This window comes from Numida meleagris, chromosome 16, assembly GCF_002078875.1.
Source record: "Numida meleagris isolate 19003 breed g44 Domestic line chromosome 16, NumMel1.0, whole genome shotgun sequence".
Classification (NCBI taxonomy): domain Eukaryota; kingdom Metazoa; phylum Chordata; class Aves; order Galliformes; family Numididae; genus Numida; species Numida meleagris.
The window spans coordinates 544,220-566,577 of record NC_034424.1 but is presented as its reverse complement, the minus strand read 5'-3'; the positions used below and the strand labels follow the sequence as shown (position 1 = coordinate 566,577).

General features: G+C 44.7%; 1 protein-coding gene across 23 annotated transcripts in view; it reads left to right on the top strand.

Moving 5' to 3' along the window:
• Nucleotides 1–22,358, top strand: part of EXD3 (exonuclease 3'-5' domain containing 3) — a 251,318-nt gene that overhangs the window by 92,901 nt on the left and 136,059 nt on the right. For all 23 annotated transcript variants that reach the window (XR_002443616.1, XR_002443615.1, XM_021413936.1 and 20 more), the window contains 5 exons: nucleotides 6,308–6,361; nucleotides 6,849–6,988; nucleotides 7,776–7,876; nucleotides 14,891–14,964; nucleotides 17,667–17,705. Coding sequence is in view for 21 of the 23 variants with exons in the window: in XM_021413936.1 (XP_021269611.1) it covers nucleotides 6,308–6,361; nucleotides 6,849–6,988; nucleotides 7,776–7,876; nucleotides 14,891–14,964; nucleotides 17,667–17,705 (408 nt within the window). In the remaining 2 variants the exon portion in view is untranslated. The remainder of the gene's footprint in view (nucleotides 1–6,307; nucleotides 6,362–6,848; nucleotides 6,989–7,775; nucleotides 7,877–14,890; nucleotides 14,965–17,666; nucleotides 17,706–22,358) is intronic.

Here is a 22,358-nt window from a genome sequence, read left to right as displayed (position 1 = left end):
TGTGCATGCTTCAGTGCCCCATGATATCGCTAAGTCTCAGCAGAAATCACATTCAGGGCCCTGTCAGCTTTGATTAGCGGGGTCTCATGACTTAATGTGCTGCGATATTTCATGTCTAAGGGTGGCGGCTGTCTTTCTGTGGAATGAATGCCCTCTATTGTCCATGGAGTTATTTTATTTACATTTTTTTAAACAGCTTATAAAGGTAAAAAGATAGCTGTGCTTAAAAAAAAATCAAATTCCTTTGCTTCTGGATCAGTAGTAAGTGCTGCTCGGGTCAGATACAGTGAAACTTGTTTTCACAGTCAGCATCAAAGTTCTCATCTTGTTTAACAGCTTTATAGTAAATTCTGAACAGGTGGCAGTGGAGCTGGGTTTAGGAAGGAAACAATAAATAATCTTTTTAGCCTCTGACAAGCAGAAATATTCTTGGGCCTGAGAGAGCTCCGACTCCAACTCCCCTGCGCTGTGCCTAGCCGTGTTTCTTTGCCCCTTCACCAGTTTGTTTCTTAAACAAGAAGGCCGGTCAACACTGTTAGTGCAGCGGGCACTGTTTGCTTTTCAACAAGTTGTTGTCTGTTCGGATTTCTCTGTTTTCTAAAGCGGAGTGTATTTTTCTACCAATGCTTTATCTGTCAGTTTATACAAACAGGGGAGTTCTATATATTAAGTTCTGTTAATATTTGCCATTTCAATTAGAATGGTGGGGGTTATCTTACTGAAATTCAGTTGTTAAAATCTGTTGTTAAAGAAGTTGGAATACCTGCTGAAAAATCTCCATAGACACAAAGTTTCTGTCAGCAGCACATCATAATACACAAGTAGATTGATAATTCAGTAGGAAGAGCAGTTGACCAAAGAGCTAAACTTAATGGAATACAAATACGGTAAATCGGGACAAGCATAGTTCAGTCAGCAACGTGTCCTTAAGTCCTTGGCTGTAATGATGTTTCGAGCACTGGTTCAGGGATGTTACTCTTTGTAGTCCTACTTCATAGTGGTGCTGGAGTATACATTGTGTATTTGTGCAAATCTGGCAGTATAGGTCAGTGTTAAAATTCATTGAGCACCATAATGGATATTCAGATTTTGGATTTCTTCACTCTGAACTTTTTGAGCTATTCTCAGGTCTGTGAAAGTGTCTCTGATATTGCTTTGTTCTCCAATTCCCCACCTTAATTACAAGGCTTATTCATTTCATATGGTACGTGTGCAGACTTTAATATATAAAATGTACACTCTTGATTTCTGTGTTTCTTTTAAATTAAACAGTATTTGGTAAGGAAACCAAGGAAAATGTAACAGGAGATGTTTCTCCTATAAAGATGATAGAGTCTCAATCTTTTTTTCCTGCCAACTTAACCTACTGTTGTAGCATATTGCCTGCGAGATGCATGCAGCTCCAGAGCAGAGGCAGGCAACCTGCAGGCCATGGCCTGCTCCAAGCCTGTTCCCAAACACTGTGTCTTCTGGAGCCACTGTCTGCTGCTGGCATCTGTCTGCTTAGGTGGTTGGGAAGGAGCTTGCATGTTGTTGGGAAGTAATTATTCAGATGGCAGTACGCTGCTTTTGCTGTGTTACTGGAATCTTGGCAAGCGAAGCAAGGGCTTCTGAGAAGGGGTGCAAAAGTGCAGCAGACCTTCACACAGAGAGGGTCTGGATCTGGAGAATCTGGTGAAGGTGAGTGGCCTTTGTGCACAGGAAACTTGAGCAGTGGGAGAGGATCAGTAAATTGTGAGGGTGTGCTGACCAGTTAAACCAAGTTTAAAAACTCTTACAGTGACCTGAGGAAGACAAATCCCTGCAGTGTTTGTTTCAGTTCCCTCTTCCCTTCACGTGTACGCACTCGTATTCTAACCTTGACTTCTACTTCTGCCTCTCTACCTCAAATTCTTTGCATATGACTAACACATCACTACTTACTTTTGACTATCTCACTCCTTATAAAATATGGCCAGGCTCTCTTGAAAGTGGACCTGGTAAATCTCATGTTTTTCTTGTTTCTGAAGATCTTCCCATAGACATCTGTGTATATCATATACTCTTTTAGCAGGAAGTAATTAAACATATAACTTGATGTAATGCACAATGCAGTGATGCTTTCTGAGAGTTTGTGCAGAGCTGATTAGCCACAAGTTTGAAACGAGCGATTGCGAAAACACAAAACAGATGTTCCCAATGATTAATAAGTGGCGTGCCTTCTACTCAATTACTTCTACTATTGTTATATATCTCTGCTTTGATCACTGTGATTTTTCATAGAGTTGATACTGGGTCCTCCTCTGCAAATCTCAGTCTGTTGTTTGGTTTGTTCAATGGGTTTTCAGAAATTCCTTCACTATTTGTTCAGAAACACTACAGTAAGTGAGGCATAGGCATTTTTACCTTTGTGTTGTCTCAACTTGCTTACAACAGGACTAAGTAATGCAGGAGTCATCAGAAACTGTTTGTGTCTGTCCTTCATCATCACTCCAAGCAGTGTTACTAGCAAGAGGTTATTCCTCTGATGCTAACCCCACCGTGGGAAAATTGCCTAAATTGTCAGCGTAGACACCACCCAAGTGCACATACCCTTGCAGATAAGATCTTGTGTGGCTTCCTGCGCTTCATACTGTATGTGGAAAGAATAGTCATTTTTAGATGAGACAGAGCCAAATGCATTCAAAACAAGCAGAGAGGATCAGGTATTGATGCGTGTGTGTTCACTTAGAAACTGTCACCATTTTCTCATGTTCTTGTTCTTGCAGTCGCATGAGTAGAAGAGTGGTGGTTGTGCAGCAGCAGCACCTCTGGTGCTCACGGCTTGGCCTGAATGCATCAAATCTGTGTCCCTTCCCCCCATGCTGTGGTCAGTGCGCCTCCACACCTTCTAGGTATAAATTAAAGTAGTATTCAAATTCTTCAAATTCTTTCCCATCTTCATCCAGCCCTCCTTCACTGTATTGTAAAGTGCTCATCCTCAGTAAGCAAAACTGCAACTAATTTTCAAAACATGATTTTTGCTTTCCCCATGATTAATTAAAGAATGATCCAAAGCTCCCTGAAAACAATCAGAAGACTTACAAAAGTGGATGAGATTTGAATCAGATGATGGCTCATTGCCTTTTTATCCTGTACTAAGCAGTGGCTTCATCACGTACCTGTTCCCTGTACGCTTGGGAACGAATGGCATGAGAGGGATGCAGTCCTGAGGCTGGGGCAGTCAGGGTTTTAGTGTAGGTCAGACTCTTGTTTGTGTTATTTCTTTGTTGTTGTTTGATTGCATCCTAGGAACACTCTCTGGGTGAATTATTTTTGTGAACAGCCCATCAGGACTGTAACACATTCTCTTGCATAGTTTGAAGGAGGGTGGGTGGTAGGCTGTCCTGTTAAGTTGCAGTATATTAGAGTTCAGCAGAGCTTTCTGGTGCTCCTGTGCAGAAGTTGGCTTTTTGCTGTTGTTAGTCAGCTGGTGAGGTGGGGAAGGCATCTGCTGCTTAGGATTTTCACTGCCTTGCAGATTCAACCCAAGTCTGAGGATCTGTAGCCAGACGAACACGACTGCTAGCTTCCAGCCCCCCCAGCTAGTCTGCTCGCACAGCTTGCCGAGTGCACGCCACATATGGGGAAACGCTTGTTTCTTGAGTGGGGAGGGGGATTCTCACCATTTCAGTTGCAGCATACTGTCTGCCTAATTAAAATGTTTGTTTTCTAACTACAAAATGAGTCTGCGAGTGAAGTGTTGCTTTTCTGGAGATCTTATCATCTATAAACAGACTGTTAAAAATAGGGTCGTTTTACACAAAACTTGTTTGTGGAGTGAAATGATTCAAAACATGATAATAACAAAACAAAATCTTAAAATAGCCTAAAGTTGAGACCACAAGCACAGCTGCCAAGCACTTTCATCTTTATTACAGTTACTCATATCTCTTCTCTTATTATTCCCATTGTAAACACGCTGATTTTATCTAAGTTTTCCTCCCTGTTCAGCCAGCCAGCCCGTGTAACTGCGCCCTGCAGCCCAGCCGCTTGTTCCTAAGGCCCGGGCTGCACGTCCCCATCCAGCACAGCAGTGTGCAGGGCTGTGACACAGGAGCTGCCTGAGGGGGGTGAGTGTTCATGGCAGCACAGTGTGCTCTGAGTGCCAGGAGCTGGCTCTGCCGCAGCAGCGTTTGGAGATCGGCGTCTCCCATGTTGGCTGAATGTCATTGCTGTGCACCCTGTGCAGGCTGGACACACATCCAGTGGAAGAGGTGAAGCTAGGCGAACACAGTGCATGCTCATCCCATTAAGTCACCAGTACTCTTAATGGAGGTAGAGATAACACCACGCCGTTTAGATAACGGTTCTGCAATTAGGTTAATCTGAACGTGCGTGTCAGCGTTAAAAAGCTATTGCGGAAACCACTGCACGCTTGCATGCTGAGGCTCACAGATTACTTGTTTAATAAAAGGTACTCATGAGATCAAATGGTGAAACAAGATTTTGAGAGGTTCTAGTCTTCTTTTTTTATTTTTCAGTCAGAGGAGATAGCTGGTAGGGACCAAATAAATAAGTAAATAAAATGGCTGTCAAATGTTGGAGACACAAAGCTCTTCTTCACACCCAAAGCAGAAGTAGCAACACTCAGCTTGTATATAGCCTGAGAATGACCTCTCTGGTTGCTTTTTGTGATGGCAATCTGATAATTTCAAAGAAAAGAGATTTATGCATGTGAAGCAGAGTGATTTAGGCCCTAAGCAGGTGGGATTGGTTATCAGGTCTGGGGTGAGAATTTGTTGCAGTTATGTGGGCTAGGACACTGTAATGTGACTTTCTATTCTATATCTGATTTGTAGCCTACATTCACTGTGTTAATGTGAGTTCCTGGTTTTGTCACTTGAAGTTGTTTGGTTGATTTCTTTTTTGGGTATCAAGCCTGAGCAGTCAGTGATGCGTTGTTTGTTTGGTTAAAAAAATAAAAAAGAATAGAAAATATGTTTTCCCACTGATAACTGGGCATCTCTATGCTTCTGGACAGTCAGACAGATGAATTTAGGTGGTGTGTGTTGTTTGTTTGCTTTTGTACATAGTCCTCAGTGCAGGGGGATGTAGAACATGTGGCTTTCCCCGAAGGGAATGCAGTCCACAGCTTTGTTCTAAGCAGTGCTGGGGGAGCAGCTGGCTCTGTGTTGCTGGGCTGAGTCTGCAAGACCTGTGCTTCCAGCGATGACTTGAGGTGTCATTTAAATGGTAGGAGTGGTCACAGAAAAAGGGTTTCAAGGTATGTTCCTACTCCACTCCAGTTATTTTTCTCGTTACATTTTTCTGTACGTTTTGTGGAAGTGAGGTGTAAAAGTGAGGATGGCATTTGCATTTTTACTGTAATATCTTTGTTTACATATTCTAACAAGTAGAGGGTCATGAAAACCATCCATGAAAAAAAGAATCCATCATATTCATTATCTCTTTCTCTCAAAGCAAAATGAGTAACGGTAGTAGACACCCGTCAAAGAGAATAGCTTTGTCTGCAAGTCCTAACTTACTGTTGTTATCCTCATCTGCAGAAGCAGGCGTTTGTGACCCTCTGTTGATAAAAACACTCTGTTTCTGTGGCCACTACTTATTGTCACAAGTGTGCTGCAGGAAGCTCAGAGGTGCAGCACTATCAAACACGTCAATTTACAACCATCTTGGAGAACAGGGGGAAGTTCTTCACAGAGAGAGTGGTGAGGTGCTGGGACAGGCTGCCCAGAGAGTCTGTGGATGCCCCATCCCTGGAGGTGTTCAAGGCCAGGTTGGATGGGGCCCTGGGCAGCCTGGCCTAGTACCAGATCTGGAGGTTGGTGGCCCTGCCTGTGGTGGGGAGGTTGGAGCTTGATGATCCTTGGGGTCCCTTCCAACCCAAGCCGTTCTATGACTGAACTCAGGAAGGTATGGCGGGTCAGGTATTTTTTTATATTGAGTATTTATATTGAATATATATATATATTGAATATTTATAGTGAATTTTTTATATTAGAATAATTGTTTGATATTTGATATTGCTAGAAAATATCCTCCTTGGCTAGACTCGTCCAAGCAGTTTGCTTTTGCTCTCTCTTTCTACCAATGTGATCTTTATTTTTAAGCCAGGGCATGCTGCTGCTCACAGCATGCAATGCTGTCATGGGTACTCCGGTACATTTTGAAGTGGATTGTTCGTGGACAAATGTTTGTACTTGAAAACATAACATAAATAATTCTCACACTTTGCGTAGTAGCATATATACTTCACTGTGAAATAATGCTTATTTACCTACTATGTTATTACTTTTCTAAATGCACTTTTAAAATCATTTTCTAGGCAGCCATCCTGAGTATTAAGCTCAAATTACAGCCTGATCAAGATGTGGAGAAGGTGAGTCATTTCCTCTGCAGACTTTTCTGTCTTCAGATCCACCTTTTGTTAAGCAGGATTTCCATCAAAGCCCTCTAAGTTGTGATGTGTTTCACTTGAGGCTTTATCCCATTTGCAAGAGGTCACTGCTGCATCGCTGAAGTACCTTCACCTCTTCACAGAGGAGTGACAGAGTGTATTTTGTTAGACCCCTTGCTAGACTGTTTTTCTAGTTAGAGCCACTACAATAAAAATTCTAGCTGTGTTCTTGACAAATGATCATTTTGGTAAAGTTTATTGGTTTTACTGCTTTGAAGCTTTGCCACTTTGGCCAGTAGTGTTGGAAATGCAACATCTGTCTTTTAGACAGCACTGGTTGATTAAAGAAGGGTTTGGTGACTCGGACCTCTTCCATGCCTTCTGTTTGCTGCAGCACCGACCATTCTGATGAAAGGCAGGACATAATTCTTAACATCTAGTGCAAATAACATTGAATTTCTTTTCCTAGATGTGTGCACCACTACTGTTTCAAGATAAAATTAACCTGGTTGAAGATTATGTGGCAGAACATCCTGAGCTCCAGCGCAGGCTCTTACAGATCCTGGACACCTGGTGTGAACCTGATTTTAATATCAGAGACATGGCAAGGTAGAAATATTTGTTGAACTTCTAAGAAGCTGGGGCTGACTACCTGTCAGAGGACAGTATGTTCTTTGCTTGTCTACCTAAGATCATTTTCTCAGCATAACGGAGTGCAATATAACTACTTCACAGCTGAAAATGGGGAAATTTGGGTATCTGTTCCAGAGTCTTTTCAAATCCCTTTGCTAGTAAGGCAGAGGTATCTTTCCTAGTGACAGATGCTTCACTCCTGACAGGAGAGAGGAGTGCAAAATGAAAAGTGTGCAGTAGATGATAGCAATATAAAAATATCAAAGCTCCCTGCAGGAGGTTGTACCAATCACACTCTTGTGCTTTGCTGGAGACGCGGCTGAGTTTCAGTATCGGTTGTACAGGTTTGGCAGGAAGATAATACTGTGATGAGGGGGCAGAAAAACTAGAGATACAAGTGGTTAACCTTCATGTTGTTGTGAAATAGTTGTGTGTGTTTTAATTTATAAATTGCCTCTCAGTAGAATAGCTCCTGTCAGTCACAAAGCCAACAGTGCAGTAAAAGTCACAATGTGGATGCAATGGTTGCAGTCATAGTTTTGAGAGACGATGAGAGGGAATTGCTGTCTTTCTCTTTCCCAGTCATTGACTGGGAAATTTGTGTGGCTGTATTGCTGGCTTTTTGATATAACTCAGGAAACGTAGGAGTCTGTTCTTGCCAACACCTACCAAACATTGATCTCTCTACTGCTAAGTATCTACTATTTGCAAAACTGTAAGCAATTCCGCAAATGTGGAATTTGTTTTGTTCATTTGCTTACAGACAATATCAAGGTCTGTCCAGGTACAAGCCAGATAAATTGAACCGCAAAATGCTAAGCAAGCTGATCTTCAGACTCCTAGACCGATTTAACGTAGATCCAGGTATGTGATATTGCAACATATTCTGGAGTTATCTCACTAATAAAGAACAGATGAAGTCAATTTGTCTTCTTCCATGTTCAGCAAGGAATCTCTGGTGTAATTTATCATGGGTAGTTTCAGAGTTTAATTAATGGTATTCCAAAACAAAGCTGGTAAGTTATGGGAATTATCACTTTGTGCTGTCGGAGAATGAAGTGCTTGTGACTAATAGGCTGCCTCTTCCATGATATGAAATAAATCTTGACCTCAGAATGGCTCTGCGTAAACACATGATGGTCAGCTTTGAGTTATGACTCCATTCCACTCACGTAAGAAGCAAGTCATTACTCAGCTAGGGATCTGTTTTCTTGAGTTATGAGTCCATCAGTTGTAAAGAGATAACCCTTTGGAAGCAGAAGCCTTGCAGTCCTTTGTATTCTTTTTGTAAAGTAGAGTTGGCAGCAGGGAACTTTAAGACTCTTGCAGTCTTCTGAGAGAAGTAAAACATTTTGCATCTTTGAATAGATCTGCTTCACTACCAGTTGTCTAATAAAATCTGCTTTATTTTGCTTTTTGTTGTTAGTGAGGACTGTTGATTTTTTTTCTACTCTTTGGGACCTTACGTTGGAAACCTTTAGGTGCACCATTAGGTTTCACCCTACAAAGCTCTCCATCATCTCCACAAGATATGCAGTTCTCTTTTCTTGGACTGAAAAGTGCTTTCTAACCACAAATTGTGGGCTTATTATGCCTGGCAGCAACACTATATTGCGTATTAATCTTCACATCTTCAACCTGCTGTTCAGAAGTTAGTAAGATAATTCTTTCAGACCCTCACTGGAGGATAAGTAAATATAGCACACTGGTGCGGAATCTGAGGCATAAGGGGGTGATTTATTTAACATCTAAAACCTTCCCTGGAGTTTACTAGTCTTCAGTAATTTTTCCTTCTTTGTGAGGTTAATCGTTCATTTAGGCTGTTTTGTCTTTTGTGATCTGTGAAGAGCATTGAGTTGTTTCCCTTTCTTTATGAAGGATGCATCACGGATATACCTTTAAACGTGAAATGCCTTAATTGTTCACCTGCAAAATCCTGAGACAGTAAAATGATGATAATAGTAATAATTCTAGGAGAAAGAATATGGAGCTGTTGATCTCAGGGGCTCTCTGCTGGATGGTAGTGTGTCTTAGCCTGGTGATGGTGTCCCAGGTATTGTTGCTGCCAAGAGTAATGCCAGTCTCTCCCTGGACGTCCATAATAGACTCACAGTTGAGGAGTTTCCCCGAGATACGCAGAACAAGAGTCTCTCCAGATCCTATTCCTGCCAGCAATTGCAGAGAGTGACTTGTCCCGTGCCAACTGCAGTGTCTACAGTGCAGGATAATCATAGAATCATAGAATCACCAAGGTTGGAAAGGACCTACAAGGTCATCCAGTCCAACCATCCACCTATCACCTAGTTCTCACTAATCCATCTCCCTCAGCACAACGTCTAAACACTCCTTGAGCACCTCCAGGGTTAGTGACTCCACCACCTCCCTGGGCAGCCCATTCCAGCGCCTGACCACTCTTGCAGAAAAGCAGTATTTCCTAACATCCAGCCTGAATTTCCCCTGGCGCAACTTGAGGCACATGCTAGAGAGAACTGACTCACCTATTGATGTGAGATGGGATGTGGTCTTCTGATTTAGAAAAGATGTCAGACTTGGTCCAGCTAGAGCCAAGGTTGCCTGACTCTCACTCGTAGACTTGTATGTGAAAGTGGATGTTCATTTTTTACCTAATATCACGTGTAATTCAGAGCAGCACTTGACACTTTCCTAGACTAGGGGCCTCTTAGTCTCCTTGGAAATACTTTGGAAATTTTTCATGCACAGAATTTTTTGTCTTAGATCTGAACTAGAAAAAGGAAGCTGGAATAATGTGGCTTTCCTCTTCTCCACTCCCCTTTCCCTTCTTTAGTGCAAGTAAATCTAACTGTGAGGAAAGAGAGTGCAAGAAGGAAACAGGCTTGGTAGAATGGACAGATTCTAAAAACCTTCTTCTGAGATCTCCTCTTGCCCTGAACAGCTCCACCAAAAGCTAGCAGTAAGGTGAAACTCACACTTCTTGTTACCTAACCTGATTGTGGGCTTGCTCGATGCCGCAGTCTTCTGCTGCTTGCTGTCTCCTCTCATGACTCCCACTTGCTGAAAGAGGCTGAGAGCAGCAGCAGCAAAGGGAAGTGGCTTTTGGTGAGAAAGGCTGGAGGAGGACGGGGTTTCTTGGTATGAGAAGGCAAGCTTGTACGTGACTCAGTTATTTGTAGTTCCAAATCCACTTTCTTTCTCTACCCAAGAGCTCACTGCTGTCCACTCAGAAAATGTCTGTGAACCTAAGCAGAACTTCGGTGTGTGTCTGTCAGCCTCTAGGATTTGAAACCCCCCTTGGAAATGCCAGTCTTACCTTTCAGAGCCCGACAGGTGGCCCAATAAAAATAATAGGTCCGGAGCCTCAGAGCAAATAAACCATCGGCATAGATTAGTCCACCTCATCTTTTTCTGAATTGCATTCCAGCATCCCTGGAACACACAAAGCAGGGCATGGCAAGTGGAAGATTTTCTGCTGAGTCTCAGAGGCGTCCTCATAAACTGTGCGTGGATTCCATATAATTAGCTTTATTGGGGAAGGAAGAAGTCGGGCAGAAGTGGCATGTGGTTGAGGAAATAGCATTTTACAGTCTTTTCTCACACCTGGGTCAGTGTGCTCTGGTTTAACGAGCCTTGTAGCTATTGCCACCTAATTGCTTAATGCTCTTTGGAGACTCTCTGAGGTCGACTTAGATTTACAAAACAATTTTTAGTCCAACACGCTTCTCTGAGATGGGGGAGCAGACCCTGAGTGTGAAATAGTTTTATCTATATTTTTACACAGCCAGTATCCCACCAGCAGCTCAGCGGTGGCTTTTGATGCGACAGTTCATCGAGTGTGAGCTGCGAACGGCAGCACTCTGCAAAGTACACCCATCGTCACCTCTCGGGCCTCAGTGCTCGTGTGACGATAAAGCAAGTCTTAGTAGTGATGATAGAGAAGGGATGGTAGTTGACAGTATGGTGAAAAAGTCCTGCAGCAGCATCGTGAGCTGCCCGAGCGCCTTGATGCCCGAGTACTCTGTACGTCTTTGGGAAGTGTTTTTTGGAATGAACCATGCGAAGTGCTCCGGGTTCTGTCACCAGGTTGTTCCTTAAGCATTCCGTGCAGCACGGATCTCCCTCCAGGAAGCGCTGCCCGCAGTGGCTGCAGTGCCCGGCGCGGTGTCCCGGGGCAGCAGGGGGCGGGCGAGGGCCGCCCGGCACCGGGCACCTCCCGGAGGTGATGCGCTGCCCGGGAAGGAGGGGCTGCTCTGGGCTGCAGTCGGGCTGCTGGAGGAGAAGGGAACGTGCCAGCTCCGTCCTTGGTCCTTACCTTCTCCAATGCATTTTTCTGTGCTGAAATACGGAGGGTAGATGACCTGCTGTAGGCAAGCCAAGGCGGCCGGCAGCTCCAAGCTGTCCCTTGGAAACGTCGCACCAGCCCTGGCGGTCTGAGCGTGAATTCATCCGATCAAGATACACGTGTAGAGACCACAGTGGAGTGCTTTCTCCTGTAGGCACAGTCTGAAAGCCATGTGCTACGCTGTCCCTGCGCAGGGTCAGCCTGCGTTCCCGGCAGCAAAGCCAACAGGGAGCTCGAGCGTTTGGGGCCGGGCTGGGGCTTCTGTCTCCCCTTTCCTTCTGAGGACTGCTCAGTCCGACCTGCAGTGGCTCAGAGCACACTGTGAGAAACAGTGCATCTTTGAGGCTGCAACAAAAGGAGGTTTTCTTGAGTCTTGCCTTACCCTCCACTAATTCGCACTTAGGGAATACTCTCATCATAATATACTGCAGTTAATGCTCAGCTTGCTCCTCATTGAGTTCCCCAGCAGTCCCTAGCAATACTGGGGTAAAAGCCTCTAAAATTTCAGGTACGCTGATTTTATTAAACCAGGACTGCTTTACTTTGTCCCATAACAAAGTGTGCTTTGTGTGGGACCTCCTGTTCTGCCAGGGCAGGGTAAAGGAGTCCCATTGTGAATGGAGTCGGGCGCTCTGTGTAACGAGAGGACCCGGCCCCATCCCAGCTCAGCAGGAGTCATTTGTGACCTGGAAGCAACAGCCACACACCCAGAAATACATTGCACCACATACCGATGTTACATGAATGAAATAGGTGTGTGTTAGTGGTTTCACATCCGATGTGACAAATAGATTTCATTTTTACTTCCTCTCCGTTGCTAACAGTCATTAACTCTCTGCTAATGGCTGAGAGCAGAGTGGAATTTTTGCTTCTGAGTCAGCCCCAGATGTGTACCTCTATGCAGCACTGTTGTGGTGGAACTGCCAGGTTAACACATGGTCATGGAGTGGTTCCCTACTGTTACACTGTTTGTGTTCCAGTGGTGCTCCACAGCCCAGCCATGATCCCCACGCTCCCCAGAGTGCAGCTACAGAATAGGAAGATGGTTCCAGTCCTGAAAAACGTTGGTTATTGTCTTTTCTCCTGCAAACAAAACACTAGTTTTGTCTCGGGAGACACGAGTTCAGATTCGTGCTCGGTGTTAACCAGGTGCGTGACTTTGGGAAAGTTGCTCTTCCTGAAGTGAATTGGTTTCTGCAGTCATGAAATGGCAGTGAAAAGCTCTGGCAAAGATTCTGCAGTGCTATCCGTGTCACACTCACTGCCACAGCCACAGGTCTCTTCTTCTGTTACTTCTGTATAAAGTGTGCAGCCTATTCCTACAGACGGCCAAGGTGGAAAGCCTGCAGTCTTCCATGGTTCTTCTCCATTAGGTTTTTTGTTTTTCCCTCCAAAATGCTAACTGGAGTGTCTCTTGCTGTAAATCAAGTCCAGTGCCACCAGTTTTATCCACTGTAAATGTGGAAGTCTTGAAAACTCACAAAATGTTGCATTTAATAGTACAGAGAACCTCACTGCAACAAAGATGAGCAGTACCTGTCCCAAACACAGCTTTCCTCCTCTATGGAGGGACTGACTGGCACTTTCCCTGGTCTTCCTCTTTTTACTAATATATTTTGAGAATGAATTCTTTCTGAGCTTTATGGTTTTTGGCAGATGCATCGTCATGTTTAACTTTGAGCTTTCTGACTTTATGTGTTTGCATTCTTCCTTTGCATGTGTCTAATCCCGTTCCACTTTCTGTGCACTTCCTTGCTGCATCTGGGGTCTTTCATTGAGACTCAACCCTTTTGTAGCACTCTGCCTCAATGTCATACATCTTCTGATGAAGCAGTTATTCTCTTACTTCACTTCCAGTTTTCCATTGCCAGCTCCTCTTAACTCCTTTTCCCCTTACCAACTATTTCTACATGAAATCTTGCCTGCCCATTCTCTGAGTTTATTGAGGTCCATTTTGGTTTTATTTTGCTGTTCTTCCTTTGAACACATCGTTATTCTACCAAGTTACTTTTTATCCTCATGTTTTCCACCAGTCCTTTGCTGTTGTTTGTAATAAAATACTGAAAATGGATTCAAGTTCAGTTCTCTATCAGAATAGAAAGTGTCACTAGTGTCTTTAAAACTGTTCAGAGTATCTGTGTTCCCCTGTTGTGACATGTAAAATCCCTCAGTTCAACCAAGTCCCATCCTTTGGAAATTTCTTCTGGAGTCTCCCAGAAAAAAAAGAAAAAGAAAAAAAACCCTTTAATGGATTCTCTTTGGTGATCTAAAGCAATCACACTGTATTTCTCTCTGACATGCTTTGAAATCTTTAAGTTAAGTGGTGATATTATTAACTTTTCTGTAGATCTTAACTTCTTTACGATTTCATGTGCTGGTGATCTCTTGCTACTGGGCTAATATCCCGAGGGATAATTGCTGTACGTTCCTCAGGCCCTTTGAGGGCAAGGTTATATGGTCACACCGTGGAAGATGAACTTAAAAATAACACTTACAAACATTTGTATTGGAGGTGGCAGTGTTCAGATTACGGAGCAGTGCTTCACCAGGCTCTGAAAGCTGCACTGTTTCCTGTCCTTCTGCTTCCAGGGGCTGGTGGTCAGAGATCTTTCTTCACTCTCTGTTTTCAGTCCTCTGGGCACATGGAGCATCCTGTGCTCAGGGGCCCTCTGATCAGTAGCTCTGGTTCCTCCTGGTGTCTGCTCATTACAGGGAGGCTGCAGAGCATTTTCACTGTGCTGTTGTCTGATACCATTTCTGATTGCTGATCCTTCTCCTTCTGGCTACCAGCAGGATGGTTTTAGCCACTGAAACCCCAATGAAGGGTTTGGTTACGTCTTTTCACGCACACGCATCCCAGCATCCGCTGAGAACTGACAGATACGTATGCTAATCCTATTTAATGTTTTATCTTCTGCATTTATCTCTCGTTGCATTGGATTTCAAAACAACATGCTATGTGAAGATCTTATTTTTTGCAGTTGTAATGAAGCATACCTAATGAAGATGGCAGTAACAAAAATAAAAACAACTGTTGCTTGCTAGCTCAGCAAAATGAGTCACTTCCCTCTTTTGTATGGGTATGGAGTCTCTTTCCTGGGTATATTTTATATTGGATGAACTTCAGCCACAAGAGTAAATCCTGAGCAACATGTTCAAAACTGCTTAAATGAGCCAACAGCACAACTTCCATTCAAATCAAAATTAATACAACCTTTAGACACTGGAGGTGGTACTTCTATGAGGATGCAGTGTAATTAAAGGTGTGAAGTCATTGACTGTGAAGGATATTGAACCAGCAAGTGATCTTATCAGTCAGGGGTGGTGCAACCAGAGATAGCAGTAGCCAAGGATTAGCATTGGTAATCATGGTTGAAAGTGTAAATAACAGTTTAGAGTTTAGATAAGCTGACTGTGTGAGTCTGTCCCTCATTGCTGTAAGTCTGATGGCATCCTGCCTTCCTCTTACTTAGTTTGAAACTGGAAGGAAAAATGTAATGTCTAGACTTAAAGGAAGTTTGGTTATGTTGTATACTTACATTTCTTTTTTTTCCTTTTAGCTCTCTGTCCCAATGTCATAAATCAGCGGCACTTGAGAACTCTGAATTATCTCTTTTACAAGAGGTTTGTTGAGGTATGTTTCTGTACTGTGTGGCATGGCTGTGAATGAGTTTTTATTTGCTGCCACATTCGGAATAACTGACATCACAGAAATATATTGACTGTGTGTGAACAAGCTCTTATGATAGTTACTATGTACGTGTGCTGGGTATGCTACCGGACCTGTATGTTCTATTAGAGAAAAGTCTCTGTGTCCATTCATATTCTAATGACCAGGTGTTATAATTACTCCGAGCTGGGTCCTTGTTCACCTGTGTCCTCAGCAGTGACCTGGCACACGTGTACATCAGCACATGGGTGGTAAGGGTGGGCTCTCTGTGGGTCCAGTTTCTCTCAACCATCACAAACAGACAGGAGAAATACTGGATAGGGAAGACTTTATTTTTTATTTTCTGAATTTAAGAGCACTGTTGTTTAAGCACTCTGCATTGCTGCGTTCTTTGTAGTCACTTCTTTGTTACTGGTGGCCTGCCTGTGATAGGTGCGGTCCCAAACCTGCCACAGACGTTTTTTGTGCTAGCAGCCCTGTTACTGCTGAGCAAAATGGGAGTGCTTTCAGCTCCCAAACCACTCTCTGAACTACCTGTGCTTTTGCCCAGCTTGCGAGTCCTCTTTCCAAACACACTGGCACTTGTCCTGGCACTGAGGGCTTCTAAAAACAGGAAGGTGCCATTAATTCTTTCTGAGGAGCAGTTTCCAGGAGGCAGCTTGGAGCTTGACTTGCAGTTAATTGCAGAATTGCTTGACAGTGCTTTCTCCTCCCCTCTCATGAGTGCGCTGAGCCAAGTCACTCCCCTTTGGATGCTCTCGAGCACACTGCAGTGGGAAGCTCATTTCTCTTCTTGTTAACAGGGCAGTTTTGGTGCTTTTCCTGATTTTCTGGCATTACCCATCACCCTGTGCCTGGCAGATAGTCTCAGCTGAGAATAAGTTTTAGTTCTGCTGCTTCTTCTGGAAAAAAACAGCAAGTGTTGTGTCCAGGTATATCAAGTGTGCTGTGAAGGACAAGGGCCACAGGGGACTGAACAGCATAGAGAAATGTTTTCCTTTCATGAATTTTCTGTTATCAAGATGTATTTGCCAAACATTTTCATGGAGTGGTATTTCACCCACAGTTCACAGAAGACTTCTTCCCTGTGGTTGCAGGAAGCTTTTTAACAGGCATTTCGGCAGCCCCACAGATTGTTCCTGATTGATCTAGTCTGCAGAGATCCAACTTTCAGGAAATGAGACACCTCCTCCAGAAGTGCCTTGTGTTTTGTTAGAAAGGGGATTTGTTTGATGTTTGCTTTGCATGTGAAGATGTGGTCAAGTGGTGGTGATCTGATGACACTGCTCTGGCACAGACAGTTCTGCTTCAGGACCTCCTGATCCAGCAGCAAAGGCTCTGATCTGTCATTCCTGCCTAGCAGAAACACTGACACAGGCCTGGGGAGGCTCGGGCCTTTCTGCATCCTTCATCACGAGGCTTTCGTGTTGGATGATGTCATTCTAGGGAGCATTCACAGTGAGAGAGACAAAAGCATTTGTCCAGGTGTATTTATTTAGCAGAGTGGAATGGATTCTTTCTCTGGTGTTCTGCTCTCCCTGGCCTTCCATTTCCTTTGTTTTGCAGTACATGCTTGATTTAAAGTATCCAAGCTGACCAGTGACTTCAATTAAGGTACATTTGGCAGCTGTTTCTGGACACCATCCCTTCTTCTGAGAGCTCTTTGGTGTTCTGTGTTTACCATTCTCAGCTGTGTATGAGGTCTGGTGAAATGGCTCCTTTATCTCAGTAGTATTTAGATTACATGCTTGTATATCTCAAAGGTGTTTTCTCTGAGGCTCTTACTCCCTGTTTGCTCTTGTACCTTTCCATAGAAGTGGCTCTAGTAGTCACTGTTACTCTGCCAGAAGCCAGGGGTGAGGCTCTGGCGTCCATGGCAAATCAGTCTCTTGCAGCCTGCTTTCCTGGCAGAGTGGAGAATAGGTCCTGTCCCAAGTTTCTCCCAAGGTTGGCTCTGAATTACATTTGAATGGGAATTTTAGCTTATCGGTTTCCCTTCCCAGGCCTCATGATTTCAGAGGATTTTTCATGACTTGGCTGTGGATAAAAGTTTGTCTTTTCATATTCTGGAGGCTCAGCATTGCAGATAATCCCTGAGATCATTTCCGTACTGGAGCGCATGGGGACAGCTCCCTGTTGGGCTGTGCCACTGAGGGGAACAGTCTATGGACACATTGCAAATCTCCTGAGGTGAAGGCAGCAGCAATGATCCATGTGTTCCACCAACGCATGTCCCATTTCAGCTTTGCTCAGAGACACCTTGGTCATTGCAGAAACATCCCTCAAGCTTTGAGGCTCTCAGAAACGCTGCTGCACTTCACAGAATTTTGGTGAGGTGATTGTTTTTCATAAATGAGTCCCAGCTCTGGGTAATGCGTGTTCGAGGCACTGCTGGGTGAGGAACTGCATTGCCTGTGTGGTTTGATTGGACAGGGGTTTTTGTCTTATGTGCTGTAATCTTACTAGTTGCCCGAATTACACGATCTCGGTTGTGTTTTTCTACCATTCACTGGCCGGTGACATACGAGAAGCACAGGTTTCCCATGCATTCCTGTACGCATTCCTCAGTTGATGCCAGTGTTTAAGATGGTGTGTTAAATTTCATCTTGTTGTATGTAACATTCTGCTTTTTGTATGAGGGCTCAGAAGTAATTTTGTCTTTGCAGAAAACTATGACTCAGGAGAATTGGACAGATCACGTTCAGGTGAGTATGGATTTCTCTTTTCCATTTTCTCAGGCTTTATTTGCTTGGGGCTTATTTTAAGATGTTCAGAATAGACAACCAAATATTGGAGCCCAACTATTACAATTTTGCACTTTCCCACACCTCTGTACTCAGGTAGCAAAATAGAAGGTGCAGGGAAGAGCAAGGAAGAAAAAATGTATTTGAATTCGTGTTATGCCTTTAAAAATCCTCTATTTTAACTTCAGCTTTTGGATGAGGTTATCAAGTACATTCTTTCACTTCCTTGTGTTTATTTGTAAGAGAACACTACAAATAATGAGGATGCTTAATTACAAGGAGGAAGAGAGGCAATTTCTTCAGGCAGCTAGCAAGTCATGTGAATAAGGCCAAACAAATGTCAGATTGCTCACTGAAAGTCCACTCGGATAATTCTCAACAGGTTCATTATGTGGCTGTCAGGTACCGTGACTTCTGCATCTTGTGTGCTAGGATGTGAGTAGTTTTAATAACACAGGAAGAAGTACTTTTTTTTCCCTGATGCATAACAGAAGAGTTCAGGCAACTGTGTTTTGGCCTGATACTAGAATTAATAAATATGACAACGAAATATTGAGAAATTCCATGGTGACAAACCATTAGTGACAATTTATACACCCACGATCGCAACATTGTGGTGAGTGTTTGCTCCTTTTCCTTAACTTGTCTCAGTTTGAAGCCGCTGAGGATTGCTGACTGTTAGCAAACTGCCTCTGAAAAGCCATTTCAGTGATCACTGTGGTCCTCTGAGTGGTGACGGGACTGTCCAACCGACGGTGACCTTAGGCACGTGAGATGTTGTGCACCATCTGTACACACCAGATTTGGTTGCGCTTTAAACATGAGATGTTTCTTCTCCCTTCTGTGAGGTAGGAGGAAAAAGGACAGTGCAAATTCATGAGGATGTGTTTCTTAAGACAGAATGGTTGATAAGAGGGCCAGCATCCCTTCGTGGTAATTGTGAAACCTACTCTTTGCCTTTCTGAGTTGAATATTCTGCTTTCACCTGTAATGTGTTGTACCCCTGCAAGAGGCCAGACTCTGTGAGGAAATAATGGGTCTTGTTTCTTGATCTCAGTGATCTTTTAAGCATATTTGTGGGTTTCCTTTGATTCCCACAGGCTTGAAGGCCAACGCAAGTGCCAGCTTCATGCTGGATCAGGACCTGAGATGGGACTGGCCATGAAGGTATAGCAGACATCACTGTCACATCTTTGGTGTATGCAGTGAAGGGGTTTCTGCCAGTGCCATGGTGTGGAGAGTGGGAAAAACCTCACCAAACCTCCTCATTAACACACACGATTACAGATCATGTCAGTCATTTGTAGAGACGGGACACTTGGGAATAGATGCTCAGGAAGGTTTGGTGCCTGGTAAGAGCTCAGCTGGATGATGGACTATGGCAGGAGGTCGTCTTTGCTTTCTCCAGATAATGCAAAAAAGTTGTGTTTCCTGATTGCTACAGCTTACCCAGTTTTGATAGCTATGTAATTATCACATGGGTAGTGCTTAAACTTGCCTGTTATCAGCCCTAGCTCTTTGTGCTATCAGAGATTACTGTCTTTGGCATTACATTAAAGCAATGAGAATCTGTACCTGTGCATCTGGAGGAAACTGAAGTAATTGCATGTGCAGCTAAGCTGCTGCTTCGTGCTGCTAGCACGAAGAGAGCACGAAAAGAGAAGGAAAATCTCTGGGCATGCTTTGTTTGTCGGTGCAAAACCCGAGGCTGACTATAACTTTTTTTTGCAAGATTGAGCTTTACCTGAGGGAAAAAGTGTACTTCTCACCAGAATTTCACTTATGACCTGGCATGTTTTGACCAAAAAAACCCAACCAAAAAAAGTCTATTAAGCAGTGCCTTGTAGGGCTGGAATTAGCTGTGTTTTGTGTCGTGTGTTCCATTTGTGAGTTTAGTTCAGGCTCACGGTGAGTTTCAGTGTTCTGAGCTCTGCCTGGCAATGCAGCACTGAGTGGGAAGCAGGGGGAGGGATGCAGGGTGACCTCTGGGTCCCTTGGGGCAGTGGGAACCAAAACTCCCAAAAAACTCCACGATTGACAACAGCCAGAACTTTCGTATAATTTTTTTCTGTTTTAAGTCAGCAGATGCTGAAAGTTTCCAAGGGTTTGAAGCCCATTTTTGTTTAATTCTGTGCTGCATCCAGAACAAAAGACTTAAATGATACAGATATCAAGGGCCTTGTCAAAGTGCAGTCCCCCTCATTCACTGGGGCTGACCACATTCAGTATGACGAGTGTGGTATTTCTTCTTGCTCACCCAAAGCAGCACAAATGCAGAATTTTCCTGTTCCTACCCTGTAGGATCAATGAAGGTGTGATGCTGACTACTCCTACAAAAGGCAGAAGCCCTGTGGTTAATTGTGGGGCCGACAGAACCTGTTCTCAGCCCTGTAGCAAACTGGTTTTGCCCCTTCCTGCCTGCTGTGCTGGCCAGGCTGGGGCAGAGGAGGCAGGGATGGCAGCCGTGGGCAGGCAGGGGCTGGAGGGAAAGCAAAGGGATCAAAACGTCTTCATCCCCTAGGGAAGGTGCCCTCATCAACTGCCTGTTGGCACGCCTTGCCAGCCCAGGAGGAGAGCTACACTTTGTGTGTCTTCTCCAAGCACACATACCTCAGGGCACAGGGAGGGGAAGAGCACTCTTCTCGCACGGTGCCAGCTGCACTGCTCTGCATTAGCTCGCCCAACTGATCCTGTGAGCTGCGTGGAAACACGCAGGGAGAGTGCCTGTCCTCACAAGCAGAGGGGAAGGCGTGTAGGATATTGATGGTAGATATGCATGGGAAAAACAGGCAGGGCATGAGCCAGCTGTCCTCTTTCCTGTGTGCCCTTCTGCTTCCATTTTTGCAGGTTTAATGTTTTTCATAGCCTTAATCAGCTGCATAAGGTTAGTAGAATTGGGTGCAGAAACTGCAGACCAACTGGTGTGATGCTGATCACACACGTTCAGGAGCAGTCTTCTGCCAGGGAGTGCTTGGCCAGCACCAATTTGGAATGCTGATGCTTCCCTGGAAATTCTGCCAGAAAGAATCACTTTGAGACTAAAAAGTGTGGTAGGTATTTTTCATAGAATCATAGAATCATTTGAGTTGGAAGGGACCCTTAAGGGCCGTCTGGTCCCACTCCCTGCAGTGCACAGGGACACCCCCAGCTCCATCAGTGCTCAGAGCCCCATCCAGCCTGACCTTGGCTGTCTGCAGGGATGGGGCAACACCGCCTCTCAGGGCAACCTGTGCCAGTGCCTCACTGCCCTGAGTGTAAAAAACTTCTTTATATCCAGTCTAAGTTTTCCCTCCTTTAGTATGAAACCTTTTTGCCTTGTGCTGTCACAGCATCCCCTGCTGAAGAGTCTGTCCCTTTCCTTTCTACAGCCCATTAGATACTGACAGGACTCCCCATCAGGACACAGTGCTCCAGGTGAGGTCTCACAACACAGAGGGGCAGATCCCCTCCCTGCCCTGCTGGCTGCGCTGCTTTGGATGCAGCCCAGGGTGCGGCTGGCTCTCTGGGCTGGAGGGGCACACTGCTGGCTCATGTCCAGCTGCCACCCACCAGTGCTCTGTCCTTACAACCCCCAGCTTGTACTGATAGTGGGGTTGCCAGACCTGTACTTGGCTTTGTAGAACCACGTGAGGTTCTCCTGGGCCCACTGCTCACCCTGTCTGGGTCCCTCTGGATGGCATCCCATCCCTCAGGCGTGTGGACCGCACCCCACATCTTGGTGTCATCTGCAAACTGCTGAGGTTGCACTCGACCCCTCTGATGAAGATGTTAAGGAGCACCGGTCCCAGCAGTGACCCCTGAGGGACACGGCTTATCACTGACCTCCATCTGGACACTGAGTCTTGCTTCTTCAATCATCTGCCAAACTTGTAAAAAGCGGGCACACATAGACCAGTAACGTGGTTAAGGGGCATAGGGGGGAAGCAACTCAGCTTGCTAATGGCACATCTCACTGGTTTAGCTGTCAGACAGCACCTGCAATACTCATGCAGTGCTGGTGACACAGTGTGGGACCTACAGGAGAGCACTCCCTCCCTTCTGAGTGGCTGCTGGAGGCCGAGGGCATCTCAAACTGCACTCATCACCTGACTGTGGTTTCCCAAAGATCTCTGGTTTAAGCAGGAGTGGGAGGGTTTGGTACTTTGCTGCACCTCTTAGGATGCAGTGTTCCCAGGGATGTTTCTGGGGTGATCTTGCAATTGTGCCCATCCAGTCTCAGCTTCATTAGTGCCAAAGTGCTCCTTTTGTGTCACCCAGAGCCTTCGGATCCAGTCTGGTCAGTGGAACTGAGAGCTGCCAGGGAAGCTCTGAGGTCCTGATACATCCACAGGTGACTGTCTTATCTTGGCAAGGAGAGGCTGGGATATCTGAGGTGTATACAGGGGAATGATGGAATATTATGGGTATTTTCTGAACAGTTAGACTCCATAAAGCACATGCACGCTTGGCAATTCTAACATCTGGGGTATTTTTGCAGGAAATCTTTCAACTGCAGCAGAGCTAACCAGTCAGAACAGTTTGAAATGTTATTTCAAGGTACTTCAGTCTGGGAACTCTATATATGTTTGCGTGGACTTCTATGAAATTCCTTTTCCCACAGAGCAGAGCAGGGTG